Consider the following 15,349-nt stretch of genomic DNA (forward strand, 5'->3'; position numbering starts at 1 on the left):
AGCTGTTTGACATTTAATCATCTAATTAACCTCTGCCATGACAAATCTGCAGTCTTATTTACTTTATAAAAAGCCTGCATAATTGATGCTGTGTGGTTCTGTGCAGCCTTCCAGTAAATATAAAAGTCTTTGTTTTTTCAGCTTGTTAAATTTAGCTTCATGTAGTACACCAGGCTGATAGTCTCCTCATTTCTGGATTTAGATTCTCAGAAAGGTTAGTTTTCATCCAACTTTTCATCCATTTTGAATCGAAAACTAGAGAGGGCTGATTCATTTCTTTTTACTGTGCTCCTGTGTTACCATGACAGCAGCTGTTGAAGCAGGGCGGCTGTCGCAGGTTGTTTGTGCAGCTCTTGTGTTTGTAAGTGGTCCTCCAAAGGACACCCAGGAAAGTGGCTCAGAGGGATATTAGTGTAGAGCTGAGCTCCTCACCAGCACCCAACACTCTGTCCAGCATGCAGGTACTGTAAGCGGGACAACACTGCAGCTCTCTACAGGATATTATTACCTTTTATGTGAAAGAGTCTGGACTAACTTTGCTGATGTATATTGTTTGAAAAGTGCAGTGGTACTGGGTGTGGGTCAACACTGGGTCTCAAGGGTAGGAGATGTACTGTTCTCAGAAATCTGCCGGAGCAGGGGGTGGTTAGCGTTTCAGAGGGTCCCCTGCTGTCACTTTCATCTCCTCTTGGCAAACTGCTATAAAAGCTGCACCTTCTTCTGTCTCCAGCAGTCTGCAGGCGATGCCCCGACCACGCCCAAGTACACCAAGGAGCTTCGAGACATCTTCTTCCCCGCCTCTCTCCCGACGCCCGTCCTGCTCAGCCACTCCACCTGCCACCCGTTGTCCGCTCAGGACAACCAAGCCAAACTGGTGTACGAGCCCCTGAGTAAGCTGTCCAGACCCCCGACGTCAGGCTTCCACGATCAGCTGCAGCACAGGAGAGCAGGCGGCCAGTCTGCTGCGGCCATGACCTTCCCCCCACACACAGGTATGATGACCTCTTCTCAAGCTGCATCTCACCACTGAAGGGTTAATTATAGAAGTCATAATGAAATACACAAAAGCATCTGTTTATAACGTCATTTTTTTAAATGAAACACTTTTATTGTTAAAATGTTTACCATTGTTGCTGAGGGTCAGTTGAGTTTTCAAAAATAATATGCTTCAGTCCAGGTGACCAGCAGAGGGCGCCTGTGGTCTTCCACAGATAAGTTACATAACAGCAGTCTTTGCCCTGGTTATATTTTCCCTCCTGGGCTTAGTCTGTCCTCCAGATTGGGACTCTTTTCTACTTAAATGAGCTTCTAAAGGGATTTGGAGGAATAATCATTGTTGATCTCATTGTAAATATTCAATTTGTGTCATACTTAATATCTGAGAATGTAGATCCCTCACTCTGTGTTTTCAGCATGAATTCCCCTGATATTCAAAATGAAACTGTGAGCTTGAGTCTCTATTATTCACATTTTTAGTTCCCTTTTCTTCTCAGTAGTCTAAGCTTTTATTTTGTTACTGGATATGTTAGTTATTGTCTGTCTCTTTGAGTAGAACTCATCTATCCAGGTTATTTATTTTTTTTATTTTTTCTCATTTCAAGCCAGTGATAGCAGATCAGTCTCTGGAGCGCTGACACACACAAGCCCAGTGATAATTTGTTTAGTTTGAAATTACAGGAAACAGAGCTTCCTTTTAATTTTAAAGTGCCTTCAATCATCTGTTACATCGACGCAGGGGCTCAGCTTGAGCCAAAAGCTTCCGGCTCTCACAAACACAAGCGAAAAGTTACATTTTACTAAAACTGCTACTACTTTGTACTGGCAGTGAATCCAGTTTGTTTACTTTCTTACTATCAGTTTCCTAAAATTGGGTGATCTTTGATGTCTGTGTAGATGCATGCAAAAACGTGTTTGTATAAACACGCATTTACATGCAGTCAGTCACAGGTTTGCGTCAAGCAACACCTCACAGTTGTTTCCAAGGCAACATTCCAGGATCAACCTGAAAGAATAGTACATCAATTGTTTTCATATTTGTCTGCCAGGGCTGCGTAGGAAAGTTATTTCCCCTGACTATTCCCACTTCTACAAATACTTGTCAAAGAAACTTTGCTTCAAAGTCACCGTCAAGTGAGCGGTAAAATTGTTAGTAAACCTGGCAGTTATTGTCTCCCAATGAAATGACAAAAAAAAACCTTCTATTGAGTTCTGTTTTATATCTCCAGTCGGCATATGTGACAGCCGGAATCGCAAGTTGGTAGTCTTGATAATGTTAAATAAACATTACATTTAGATGTGATGTTGTGTAAATGGTGCCAGCAACAATTCTGCAGATCATGCCTCCAGTTCTCACACATAGTTTATCATTTTAGTCGTCAAATGGCAAAGTCATTCATCAGGTGAAGTCCGTTTTTTTTCTGATTGTCTTTGATGAGCAACTGTCCTTTTGAAATTGAAACTAGTTCAGTTATTTGTGAAGAATTGCACCAAAGGTATTTTGAAGTTGGCAAATGTTTCAGAATTGAGGACTATCATATGTTATTTCATCTGACAGAGGAGCGGGAGGAGCCCTCAGAGGGACTCTTGTACCGTCAGCAGGAGTCGCACCTTTGCCAGCAGATGAAACTCGCCACTGTATCGCAGGTGCAGGAACCAGCAGCTGGCTGGTTCCAGGAGGAAACTGCAACATGTAGCACGACACAGCCTTGCCCAGGTCAGAACAACAGGATGAGAGTTTGCTTTAAAGTGCATCCAAACAAACTCTCTTTACAGTTTCGAAATGTTGGGATATCAAGTAATACCCTGTTAATTTCTCTCTCTCTCTCAGACCAGCAGCAGTACGCCAGCAATGAGCAGTCAAAGCTTCCAGACCCCAGCAGAATCCGCTCCAGAGTCCCCACCAGTATGCCAAAGCTTTTCATCCCTTCCACCGTAACCAAGTTCCCACCAGAAATCACAGTAACGCCTCCGACACCCACGCTTCTCTCCCCAAAAGGCAGCATCTCAGAGGAAACCAAACAAAGACTTAAGGTATGCTCTCTGTTTCTGAATGTGAGCACCATGCCCATCCATAATGCTCTCTGCAGCAGCAGCTTGTCCAATCTAACACTCAGCAGTGACCTCTGCTGTCTGCTCCCGTACAGAACGTTATCTTGTCATCCCAGTCTGCCGCCACAGTCAAAAAGGACACTCTGAGCCAGCCGGCGCTGGAGGTGCAAGAGACATCCAGCCAGGAGTCGTCTCTGGAGAGCGAGTCGGACGAGGAGGACGATTACATGGACATCTGAGTCGCCCCAAGGCCTGAAACTGAACTCTTGTGCCATCCTGGCCTGACTGCCAAACCCCGTCTCTGCCTGTCTTAACAACAAAAAAAAAAGAGGAATGGTTTACACCTCTGCAGCTGTCCATGCTAATGCTTTTGTTCCTCACGTGCATTACAAAAAACAAAAACACCCTCAGAAGGCAGCATTCTCATCAGCTGTCCGCTCACAGTGTTGCTCTGGTTGTCTGCAGTGGTGACAGTGTGTCTCAGGTGGTTTTAGTCCCACAGCATGCCATTTATGCATATCACACATCAGCTTCTCGAGCTCTCCTGCTGAACAGTGAATCTGCCAAAAAGAAAAAAAAAAAAGAAGAAGAAGCAAAGACTCGGCCTTTAAAGCCTACCAGCGCCATGTTTATGCATCTTTTGTATGTTGTGTGCTAACTGTATCTCCGAGCTGCAGCTAAACGCTCGTCTCGAGAGCTCACCGATCTGTGGTGCCTCAGTCTGGCTTGACGCTCAGCAGCATGCACTCGCTGTCCTCCACTTTAATAGTTTACTCTGGCATGAGATTTCCTCTCTGAGTCGCTTGCATCGGTACATGATACATGTCATTGAAAAGAAAGGTGAAACGAGGGCATTCGAGGTTCGTCTGTGGCGCTAACAAGCCACCAAGCCTCATAACCTGTAGCAGATTGAAAACGTTTACACTTAACATTAGGGATGTTTTTCTTTTTGCACTTAACTTTGTGCTATTTTTGTACTGACTGTATTTCTCGTAGTCCTGTATATTTTCTTAAGTGTGCATCTGTAGCTAAGAGGAGCAGTTCTTAACAGGAAGATGTCCCGTCACCAGCACTGATCTGAATTAAATGAAGAGGGGATTTCATTTATTAGAGATTAGCTTTTGTACATATGAAAATCCAAAAAGAATCTTTTCAACAGGTTTGGCTGTAATGGGTTGAGTAATGAGCTGGAGAAACGTGTGCATGCATGAGAGTGTAAACATTAAGATTAGGGTCACTTCAGTTCCAGTCAGCTCAGGAAACGACTCGCCACTAACAGCCGCTTCACACGATCTTTCCTGATTTCAGAGGAATTGAAAATTATGATGATGATGATGATGACGAGGAGGACTTTCTAATACTGATGCCTTTCCATTGAAACCATTTGGGTAAATTTGTCAGAGTTCTAGCTTAACTCAGAGGAAGACAACAGAATGTTTTTTTTACAGATTGTTTTCTATTTAAAAAAAAAAAAAAAGAAAGATTATGTTTCTTGATAGCTGTCTAAAAGGACTTTTTAAAAAGAACACAAATGGAAAAAGTTGTAAACTCTCACCCTTGATTTAAGAGGTTGTTTTGTAATTGAGTTAATTATATTGCTTATTTTCTTCGGGGGGTGTTTTTCTATTGTTCTGGTGAGCTTCTGGGATTATACCACAGCTAAAGAGGTGACCGGGCATGAGCTTGGCCCAGCCCCCCTGGAGTGGAACATGTTCTCTGTCTCTGGATTGAATGCATTATAGATGTTTAACCAAAAATATATTTGAGAAACACAAATTTGTTGTTTGAGTCTTTGCATCATATGAGGTGGCTGTTTGGTTTCTTCAGCTCAGGCTTCCCACACCTTGAGAATAACATAAAAGGTAAGACCACCTGCCTCTGCCATACCTGTGACTTATCTTACCCGTGATATTCCACGAATGCCTCTGAATGTGTCACTTTTGGCACAAGGATGCATTATTCGCAACTAATCAACGATTTCTGGCCAGATTTGTTTCTCTGAATAGTCTGCATTCAATTTAGAATGTATACAGGGGAAAATGCAAATGAGCAAGATTAATATGATCTGATTATTTTTTTTGATTGTTAAACAAAAAGAGATTTTCATGCAGTGAAATAAAAGACTATTAATATGTAAAATGGGCCATAGAAACCGTTATTAGCCGCCTTCACTAGTACCTGTAGAACCTTTTGCGTCAGTGATGACCTCTAAATGCTAAATGTAGTCATCATGAAGAGTCCTGCACACATCTGCTGGGGGGTTCTGACTCGTTCAGGTATGCAGGACTTATTTTTGCAGACCGTACATCTTCTCTGTCTCAGATATTCCTTTATGATGGTGCCGGCTGAAACCGCCACTGCAGAAGTCTTGTTTTATTTTCTACATTTTATTCCAGGAACTCATTTAATCATTCGAGTGGCTGTAATCCATTTTGTGAGATCTGCATTTTGAGGTTTCTATTTCTTATTCAGTATGACAACAGTTTTTGATGGTATCCAGTATCATTTCACATTTTTAGCAAAATAGGCTAATTTCACAAAATTGGTGCATTAGCAGCGTGTGTGTGGTTGTTTGTCTCTGTGTGGCCCTGTGATGGACTGGCAGCCTGTCCAGGGTGTACCCCACCTCTCGCCCAATGACCGCTGGGATAGGTTTCAGCCCCCCCGTGACCCGAGCCACGGATTAAGCAGTTATGGAATATGGATGAATGGATGGTGCATTTGCATTTATTCATAAAGTTAATGTAATTGCTAAAATTAGGGGCTGATATTGATTCCATTTTGGGGAGTCAATGGTAATTTGTTCTTGTAATTGAACAGGTGTATTTCCCCTTCGTGTCATTGCTTTAAGGTTTGCTGTATCTTTCATATTTTGTTTGGAAAACTGTTTCAAGTTAAGAAGCAACTTGTTCATTTATTAATTTTTAAAGAAAATACTCAGCAGGAAGTGACTCCAGTTAGACCCACACCCCCCAGGGGGACTGTGACACGTTCATTTACACTGTGTGTCACAAAGCTCCCAGTTGATTTGATTTGAGTTGAGTTCTTTTGGGTCAGATATGTCAAAGCTTCCCGTGCATGGGCCCTTACTCTGTCCACAGTACATTGTACAAGTGTTGATTGTGAAGATTTTCCTGAAAAGTCTCTTCTCAAAAATTGAAAATTCTACAAACCCCATTTTCAGAAAAGTTTGTTTTTTCAACATGAAACAAAAACTTAAATCTGTCATTCTCGATCTCGTTCGAACCTTGGCACAAGAACAGAGGAAATTATTTTGAATGGTTTCTTCCTTGTTCTGGCATAAAGCTATTCTCCTTCCATATTATCCATATTAAATCAATGCTTTACAAAATAAAGCATTGATTTATTTATTCAGTGAATATTGAATAATATTCAGTGACCTCACCAACCAACTTCGTTGTATTTAAAAGATTTGATCAAATTTAAATGTTCTGGAAGATTTTACAGACAGGAGATTGATTGTCATCAGGTGGAAGTTTCAGAATTTTGTGTAAAAGGAACATCGACTAAAGGCTGAGTCTAATTCCAAGAAAGGATGGTCACTTCATCTCAAACTCTTTCAGAGAATAATCAGTAAGTTCCAAAAAAAATATATGTATCAACGTTTTTGTAATTCACAAGGAGGAAGCCATGGATCCACTCTGCTGCTGAGTTCTAATGGGCACAAGCTCATCTCAGGTGTGGTCAGATGAGTCCACGTTTCAGATACATTTGGGGAAAAAAGAAAGAAGAAGAAGGCTTTGGGTACTGTGTGCTACCACTGAGAAAAATTCCATCCAACAAATAGTGCAAAAGTCACCGCTTTTGATGGTATGGCAGTGCGCCAGTGTCCATCGGTAGGGTGACTTCCATTTATGTGAAGGTACAACTGATGTAGAGGTGTATACCGGAATTTTGGAGACATTCGCTACCATTTAGATACATTTGTTTGTGTGTGTGTGCACTCCAGATCTGTGTCCTAATGAAAATGGGAAAAAGGTGCATTATGAGAACATGAATCGCACAACAACCACACACTTCTAAGCCACTGAAATCTTCTATTCACCAAGAATGGACACAGGCTCCTCTTGATAAACTGCAGCACTTGTTTTCTTCTATTCCTAACTAATTAAAAAGTATCATTATAAGGAAGGCTGATGGTAAACATGATCGTATTCAGCCTTAAATTTAAGGTTCAAATCAATTTTTTAAAGTGAAAATTGAAGTTTTAGCTGCAATGTAGAGATGCTCCAAAGTGTTTTCAAAATGTGGTTTTTGAAGATGTTGAGATAAAGAGTTGTTGTGCAACATCTGTCCTCTTCCGGTCGCCATGTTCTCTGAGGTGCTGTGGAGTTGCTGAACTGCTGTAACTGGCAGACCTCCCTGCTGACCACACCGAGTTTGTGGTCAAAGGGCTTGTACACTCTGGTGTGAATTCTCTGACACGAGGGAAGTCATTAGTCTTCATTAGCAACTTCCAGGAGTTTCTTATGAAGTGCTGTGAAGTTGTCATTTGCCCCTTTGCCAGGAAAACTAGATCTGAGCTTTGTTTTCTTATGTGGAGGACCAAATGTGAGCTCATCCAGCCCCAGAGATCATGTTCACTGTAGATGCAGGACACGAATGAAGGAGGAAGCAGATTTTTCTTTCTAATTTTTTTTCCACTCGAATGAGAACTGTTGCTAATGAGCACAAAAGGAAAATGTTGAATTGGCACTCTACTAATAAAATGAGTCATGTCTCCACGTTGACAAAACACAATAATCCATGCTATAGCCACATTATCTGTGCTTGAACGTTATGAAAATCATTTCAAATCATTGCACATCATCTACAAGTATATGTAAAAGCATCTTTCTGCCTATATCATGTTATTTCCAGCCCAAGTCCTGCCAAAGTGGCCATTTAAGCATCAAAAGAGCATGCTGCATGGCTAATGTGGGCGAAAGGTGTGAGATTTCTCGTCAGTCCACTCCAGGGGCTCTTTATTGGGCTGCTGGAGAGCCGTCTGATCCCCGGGCCTTGGCTGTATATTGGCAGCTGTTAACTGAGGAGCACATGGGGATCTGCACAGTTAAAGCAAATGGCCAAAGACTGACACCTGAGAGGTGGAACATCGCTGCCAAAGGTGAACTAGGAGTATAACTAGGGAGGACAGCCACTGTGGAATCAAACCCAAGTCAGTGTGAACAGGAGGGATTGGCCATTCAGCATAACTTATTTTTGATTGCTCATTTTTCTGTGGGGGACTCCTGCTATCACCTGAAAACAATCGCTCCAGTATTTCTGAGCCTTAAGTAAAATAAGTCTTGTTGCAGCCTCTACCAGCCTTCTCCAGACCTCCCTGCTTTGTCGCCAGGCCCGAATCACCCGCAGACTGCTGTTACATAAGGCAGTGCTCTCTGTCCTTGTCTTTGTGCCATGGCCGTGTACTGAAGCCTTCCCCAGTAACACCTCCCAGACCCACTGCGTAATGGGACTGACGCTGCCACTGCTGAAATGTACACCTCTGCTCTGTCACGCTCTCTGCACTGAGTCATCAGAGGAGAGCTGATCTCTTTTACTCTCCCGCTCCCAAACACCCAGAAGCTGTGTGACCTCTCTGACCACAGAGGTTGTTTAAGGGGATGTCCATGTAGGCCCAGAAAAGCCAGCTGACTGCTAAGTGAGGACAGTGGCACTGAACCTGTGATTAATAACTCCTTGACAACAACTGGTTTCACATAAGGACGATGAAAACTCATCGCACTTCCTCAAGGCCAATGTTGTGCCAGCAAGTTCTGCTGAAGGAGGGCCGAGGGAGAGCCCTTCATCCAGGCTGTTAAACAATCAGATTTAAATGTCTGCATCTCTAAGTGCGTTGTTACAATCGGACTGTTGTCCTTTTTCCTTTTTATTTGACATCAATCCTGCCGGAGCTTGTCAATATCTTCACAGGGGGAGGCTACTTACTCCTCTTTATGCACACTTAACCACTAATTCCACAGAGGGCCGTGTTGCCTTACAAACGGCATGACTGTGCTTCTTGAATTGCTTTAAAAAGTCTTGGCTTTGGTATTTAACTTGTTATCCATACAGTACAGCACAGAAAAACATACCTTAGTGTGTGGGTGTAAAAACGCTGTGCCTACAGAAGGCATTGTATGCAGCACACAGGAGTGAGAATACAGTTAAAAACCTTTTGTGGAAGTGTAGGGTCTATGCAAGGGAAGAGGTTGAATGAGATGTGAAAACCAGCTGAATTCAATTCATGGGAAAAAGGGAGTGGGAATTGTGGCTTGAATTTCCCCCCTCTATGCTAATGCCATGTTTTTCCCTGTTGTAATGAGGCATGATGCAGGCAGGGAGTGACATACTGATGAATTGTGACGCCCTTGGATTTTGCCTGGATGTGGATAGTGGGGAGGTCGGCCGGCTTGATGCGGCAGGTCTTTATTCTCCTCCCCCTCCTGTTCCATTCATGGCTGACTTGGGCTTGTGGTGCTAACTGGCTGTTAATTGCCTGCCTATACACTGGGCTTTTTTCCGCATGCAGAAACTGGCTTCTTCAAGGGAAACTGGCCTAATGAGATTATCTAGCAGAGCATGGGCCTGTCTAGACAGCCCAATACACAACCACCATGATCAACACTCACTGCCTGCAGGACTCATGGAATGCCCTCAGGTAAAAGTTACCTGCAGAAAGAGTGTATGTTATCAACACACCATTATGGGTTTACACTGGGTTTCCCACCCACTGTAATTTGATGGAGAAAGCCGTGGTACAAAAAGTGTAAAGCACATCGTTGTGTATGGCAAAGTCTCACCTGCTCACATAGCCATGCTCACACTGAAAATGTATGCAAGTATACACAAGCTTACTATTTCTGCTCCGACACGTCCCTTGAAATATCTCTACTTTTAAGAAAATATCCACCCTCGTGCTTCCTCTGCATTTCTCTAAAATGGGTCAAATGAATTTTACCACACTGCTCAAACACACCAAGTGGCATTTTTGTGTGTGGTTATATGCGTGATATTTACACAGCTTCTGGTGCCGCTGCAAGAGCTGATCTGCAGCAGGGAAGTCCATCCATATTTGTTTTAAAGTCTCTTAGCAGTTAATAAAGATGCATTTCCTCCATCCCCCTTCCTGTGGGGACGGTATCAAGGCTCTGTTAAGTCTCTTTGATTTCCAGCACCCTCCAATCACAGCAGAACACTGACTCATCATTGTGCCACTTCAAAGCCTGGGAATGGCCCTCCTGGCCCCACCTACTCCAAGGTTCCCCTTAAAAGTCATGGCCACCCTCTCCTGCAGCTGCATCTCTGAAAAATATCTGCCTCAACAGGACTGAGCTTTCTGACCACTCTGAACTGCTGGATTTTTCTTCTTCATATGAGTCACAAGGCCGAGCACGGAGCTGAGTTCATATTTTGGATTTGGCTGACACTCGGATTGCTTGTCAGCCTTTTATGCAAAAACCTTTTCAAGTTTTCTCCTGCACTGCTGCTGACCCTGAAGAATGCAGTCCATCAGAGGTGAGTGCCAACGGGCTTTCACTGAATTTACACTGCATTTTCCCAAGCAATGTGTATGCCAAAAAGCGCCCCGTCTGTCTGCTCACATCACTCCTGATAATACATTTTTCATCAGTTTTAGCATCGCGTGGTTATGCCAAATCTTAATTTCTTCCAGACTTGAAGTCCAACTTCAGTGGCCCTCCTCCCAGCTCCATGGCTGCTGGCCCTGAAGCCTATCTCCAGGGAAACATCAGGATGACTCTAGAGGACCCTGAACTATGGAAGTCTTTCCATGAAATAGGAACAGAAATGATCATCACTAAACCGGGCAGGTGAGATGACAAGAGTGAGGAAAATATTTGGAAAGTGGTGCCCTCTGTTGCTGTTAATAATTTTTTCTCCCTCACATGTTTTCCAGGAGGATGTTTCCACACTGTAAAGTGAGTCTATCTGGCCTTATTCCATGCGCCAAGTACATCCTATTGGTTGACATGGTCCCTGAGGATGGTTTCAGGTACAAGGTAAGGCTTATGAACTCAAGCAGCGGCTTTGGCTATAAATAACCGTAAGTGGTTACCAGTGTCCCCAGACAAGTCCCCCCAATTTATCAGCACCCCTCTCCTAACATTGTACATCAAAGGGTGCTATCTCTTCCTGTTTTTCTATCCCCTGCCGGGAGCTAACTGTACTACCCCCTTTCTCTGTGGGTGGTATCAGCCAGTCTTTTCCCTCCACTATCATGGGAAGTTAAGGACGATTAAGTTTCTTCTGTAAATCACCTTCCTGTAAGACAGATTTACTTACCATCTGTCTCCTCCCTTCAGTGGAATAAAGAGAAGTGGGAGGTGGCAGGAAAAGCGGAGCCCCAGCCTCCCTGCAGGACCTACGTCCACCCGGACTCTCCAGCCCCGGGGAGCCACTGGATGAAGCAGTGCATCTCTTTCCTCAAGCTCAAGCTCACCAACAATACACTTGACCAGCATGGCCATGTAAGTCTGAGCACTCGAGAAACTTAACATATGATATCCACAATATGTTATTTAGGGCTGTTGAGAGATTTGGTGTCATCAGACTTCTAACTTCCTGTCTGCAGATCATTTTGCATTCGATGCATCGCTACCACCCCCGTTTCCACGTTGTCCAGGCAGACGACCTGTTCAGCGTCCGTTGGAGTGTTTTCCAGACTTTCACCTTCCCAGAGACTTCCTTCACTGCAGTCACTGCCTACCAGAACACCAAAGTTAGTTTCTGCGGCAGCCAACCCAAACAAAAGTCCTGTTCTGAGCTCATCACATATTTCTGAGGTTTTTAACTCATTTTCTTCCTTCAGATTACAAAGTTGAAGATAGACCACAACCCGTTTGCAAAGGGTTTCAGAGATGAGGGCACTAATAGAAAAAGGTGGGTTTTGTACATGGTGCATATGACTGCTGAATACACTAATTGTTGTGTCATTTTAATAAAACTGATTCTCCTCTGCAGGCGTGCAAACAAAAACCCGTCATGCCTTGAGAAAAGAGCCAAGATGCAAGACAATTTGAATAGGGACACGAAAGACGACAGCTCCCCAGGTACCCCCTTTAAGACTCTTCCTCTTCTTAATGTAATTCTTTACTCTGTCGTACTTGTAATGTCATCTGATGACTTCTGCCTTTTCAGATTTCTGCCAATCGTCATACGATGGTTATGAAGGAGACGAAGGAGACCTGCCCAAAAGGAAAGATGAGGATGCTGTTAAAGAGGAGCGTTACTCTCCGTGGGGTGCTGAGAGGGAGCAAAATGTGAGGACTGACTCTCCTGCTGGGGTGGACACAAGAGATATGTACAACACAGAGCAGCTTGTTCCCGCTCCAGCTTCTTACCAGCCATACAGGTAAATACCGGTGAAGTTACACCATAACTAAGGCAGTAATGTCCCATGAGTGAGAGGAATAGTGACCGCCATCTTTTTAATGTTCCAGGGCCCATGAATACGGGAAATCTCCATCTCCCTCCACCAGCACTGGCAGCACCCACAGTGGATCAGGACGCAGCAGCTTTGAATCCAGGGTTCCTGATGTCACCACTGTCCCTGACCATGACTCTTCAAAGCCTCGAACACACGAGGCTGGTCCCTCCCACTGCGGCCCCCAGCACCTCTCGGGCCACCAGGACTACACCGGGGTGCTCAACATGACCATGGCCCAGGCCGGCAAGCCAGGGGTCATAGGCCACCACATTTACAGCCCCTACAGTGCAGAGCAGCCCCTGGGCCAGTGGAGTGGGCCCGGTCCTGCACAGTATCCCCCTCCTCACCATCTGACCGCTGACTACACCACACAAGCTGTGCACCATAGCTATCACCATGGTAATGTGGCTGAGTGGAGCCAGTACCCACTGTTCTCTTATTCCTGCTGGTGAAGGAGATTTTTAATGTTAACTGACTGAAGAGACTTCACCATCTTCTGGCTGATGCAGCGCTCACAGCAACGAGAATGCATGCCCAAACACGGCTGAAGGCTGGAGGCCTGCAACGAGAGGGAATCAATGAAAGGAGAAAAGAATAAGGAGCAGCCCGCTGCTGGTTTTTGATCACACGGGCAGGATTCAGACTCCCTTTGTCCTGAGTGGAACTAAAGTGTAAAAAGACATGCTGAGTGATTGTTTTACTGTCTATTTATTTTGTATTTCGTCTCATCTGCCAGCGTAAATATTATTTTTGTAAAAATGAAAGAATAAAACATAAGTGTGCAATTAATGCCTGTCTTTGAATTGTGATGTGAACTGAGAATAAATACCTAAAGTAACATGATTTGATGTCTTGAGTGTGAATACATATTTTTTATTGCATTTTACCAAATCCTTCCTGAATTTGTTCCAATGTTCCAAGTACGTAGTGGCACAATTTAGATAACTGGCCATCATCACCTGGCTGAAATTAAGGACACAACAAACAACATGTGGTGTTATCCTGCTGCACAAGGTAATTGGATGTTTTTTTTTTAAATAGTACTTTTGCAAGTTTCTCCCTTATTTGGCTTACGTTCATCTGAAATGTGGTTTGTCCAGTCTGTTTCTATTAAAAGCAGCAGAAGGCCTGATTTCAGCACAAATCTGTAAATTCTGGATCAAAGTTTCAATCAGCATGTTTGCAATTTAGTTTTTCCCATCCAGTCCATATTTTGCATGCAACTTTACTGAAAGTGTATTTTCCTGTCAGCGGGTGCACTTCTGCAGGCTTTCGAACTGACCACCCTGATAAGCAGCCCAACCTTTGGTGCTGTTTGTTTGTGTTTCCACTAATGGGGCCCACTCTTTGGTTTCGACAGGCCCAGCATGCATTAAAGACATTGTATTACAGTGACTCCGGCTCACCTGCTGAGGTTTACCCACCGGCACATAAAGCAATGCACGACCCTCGTTCTCCATGTCAATGAGCCTTAAAAGGCATGAAAATAGGGGGCTGTTGGCTCCTTTTCACGACTGAAAAACACAGGCAGGGCCTATCGCCTTCACCCTGAGTGGATATGAGCTGCTAATGACTGTTGTAAAATCCAAAGGGAGGGAGGAAGAGGAGGGGGAAGTGATGGAGGTCACCCTTCAGGAACAATCTAGTGTGGTGTGGGTTTTATTTAGTGCTATTCATTAGGGGCCTTGCTTAACCAGTGTTTCCAACCTCCAATTTTCTAATTTACTCATTTTATGAGGACAAGAAACAACTAGTCTTTTCATTAATCTGGTGAGGAGGTCACAATGACAAAGTTGAAAGGATATATTATATTTCCCAGACATTAGCCTTTTGATTAATCCCAGTAAATCCAAAGTAACAATACTTGGAACTACAGAAATCTTAGTTAACTCACAATTGTGATTTTGCAACAAACTATTATTAAGGATCCTTCATGTCTCAGAGTTTGTTGTGTTATGTTCATTATGTAAATAATCTCAATTTTCATACATACACGTCTTTGACAATCCCAAATTTGAACCTTATCTTTTGAAATCAATCGTATATTCTCGCTGAACCCTAAAGCCATACTGTGCAAGTGGGGTTTTTTCATACATGTTCATGCTATGAAAACCGTTTCTGTTTTCAGTATTTGTATTAATGCAATATTTATATATGTAATATAGTGATATCACTGTGTTTGGATATGAGGTGGACATGTAGTTGAGTCTATTCTACAAAGGGTGGTGGTAGAAGCTGCAGAGCACTCAGGAAGAATTGTAAATTAAAGACGCAAAAGAAGAAAAAAGTTCAACCTTTTCTGGCCTCATTACTTTTGAGGGATTTTGTCAAAGCAAAGAAAAAAGCTATTAGTCTGTATTATTTAAGCTGTGGTCACATTTTCAGGCTAATTTCACAAGGAAGATCCAAGACATGAGAGAACAGTATACAGCGAACTTCAGCAAAGGGAAAATCTGTCTTATTAAGAGATGAAAAATACTTTTCTTTCCTTTGCATGTAAAACGAAGCTTACTGTGAGAACGAAATACTCGTTCTAGTGCCACGGTTTCAGCACTCACTGAACAAGTCGTATTGGTGAATATGTGTTTTAAAAGTTGTAAAAGAAAGATGTTTTGTGGCTCTTGGGCCCTGATGCCACAGGGCTGATAAGAAGGAACATCTCAGAGTAAAAATCTCCATCCACCAGTAGTTTTCTTTGTTCTCCACCGATTTCCATTTCCTTCCTCCTCTCCAGCACAGCAGGTGAGTTGAGAGTGAAAGTGGGCACTTAGTAAAATTCCCTTGACTCACTCACATCCTCAACTCCACTGGGTTTAATCTGCATAGCTCTACATCAATGGCTAATGTGGA

At 43.3% G+C, this 15,349-nt stretch overlaps 2 protein-coding genes across 6 annotated transcripts in view; both read left to right on the top strand.

Annotated features, from left to right (window-relative positions):
* The window catches only part of cabin1 (calcineurin binding protein 1), a 40,969-nt gene extending 36,145 nt beyond the window's left edge, over positions 1-4,824 (top strand). For 3 of the 5 annotated variants that reach the window (XM_075468434.1, XM_075468437.1, XM_075468439.1), the window contains 4 exons: positions 731-992; positions 2,555-2,713; positions 2,828-3,030; positions 3,144-4,824. In XM_075468434.1, the coding sequence (XP_075324549.1) occupies positions 731-992; positions 2,555-2,713; positions 2,828-3,030; positions 3,144-3,287 (768 nt within the window). In that variant the 3' untranslated portion in view covers positions 3,288-4,824. Of the gene's footprint in view, positions 1-730; positions 993-2,554; positions 2,714-2,827; positions 3,031-3,116 lie in introns of all 5 variants that reach the window. The other 2 variants (XM_075468436.1, XM_075468438.1) reach the window with 2 other exon arrangements.
* Positions 4,825-9,988: 5,164 nt separating this feature from the next.
* Positions 9,989-13,314, top strand: tbx16 (T-box transcription factor 16). Its single transcript, XM_075469101.1, has 9 exons — positions 9,989-10,569; positions 10,727-10,883; positions 10,970-11,072; positions 11,376-11,540; positions 11,645-11,791; positions 11,882-11,952; positions 12,034-12,122; positions 12,211-12,424; positions 12,513-13,314. The coding sequence occupies exons 1-9, from the start codon at positions 10,554-10,556 to the stop codon at positions 12,949-12,951; spliced, it is 1,401 nt and encodes a 466-aa protein (XP_075325216.1). The 5' UTR covers positions 9,989-10,553; the 3' UTR covers positions 12,952-13,314.
* The last annotated feature ends 2,035 nt before the right edge of the window (positions 13,315-15,349 follow it).

This window comes from Odontesthes bonariensis, chromosome 6, assembly GCF_027942865.1.
Source record: "Odontesthes bonariensis isolate fOdoBon6 chromosome 6, fOdoBon6.hap1, whole genome shotgun sequence".
Classification (NCBI taxonomy): Eukaryota; Metazoa; Chordata; class Actinopteri; order Atheriniformes; family Atherinopsidae; genus Odontesthes; species Odontesthes bonariensis.

Coding starts and splice junctions, on each gene's coding strand:
- tbx16 (XM_075469101.1), top strand. Junction 12,123..12,210: donor GAAAGACGACAGCTCCCCAG/GTACCCCCTTTA, acceptor CTGCCTTTTCAG/ATTTCTGCCAATCGTCATAC. Junction 12,425..12,512: donor GCTTCTTACCAGCCATACAG/GTAAATACCGGT, acceptor TTAATGTTCCAG/GGCCCATGAATACGGGAAAT.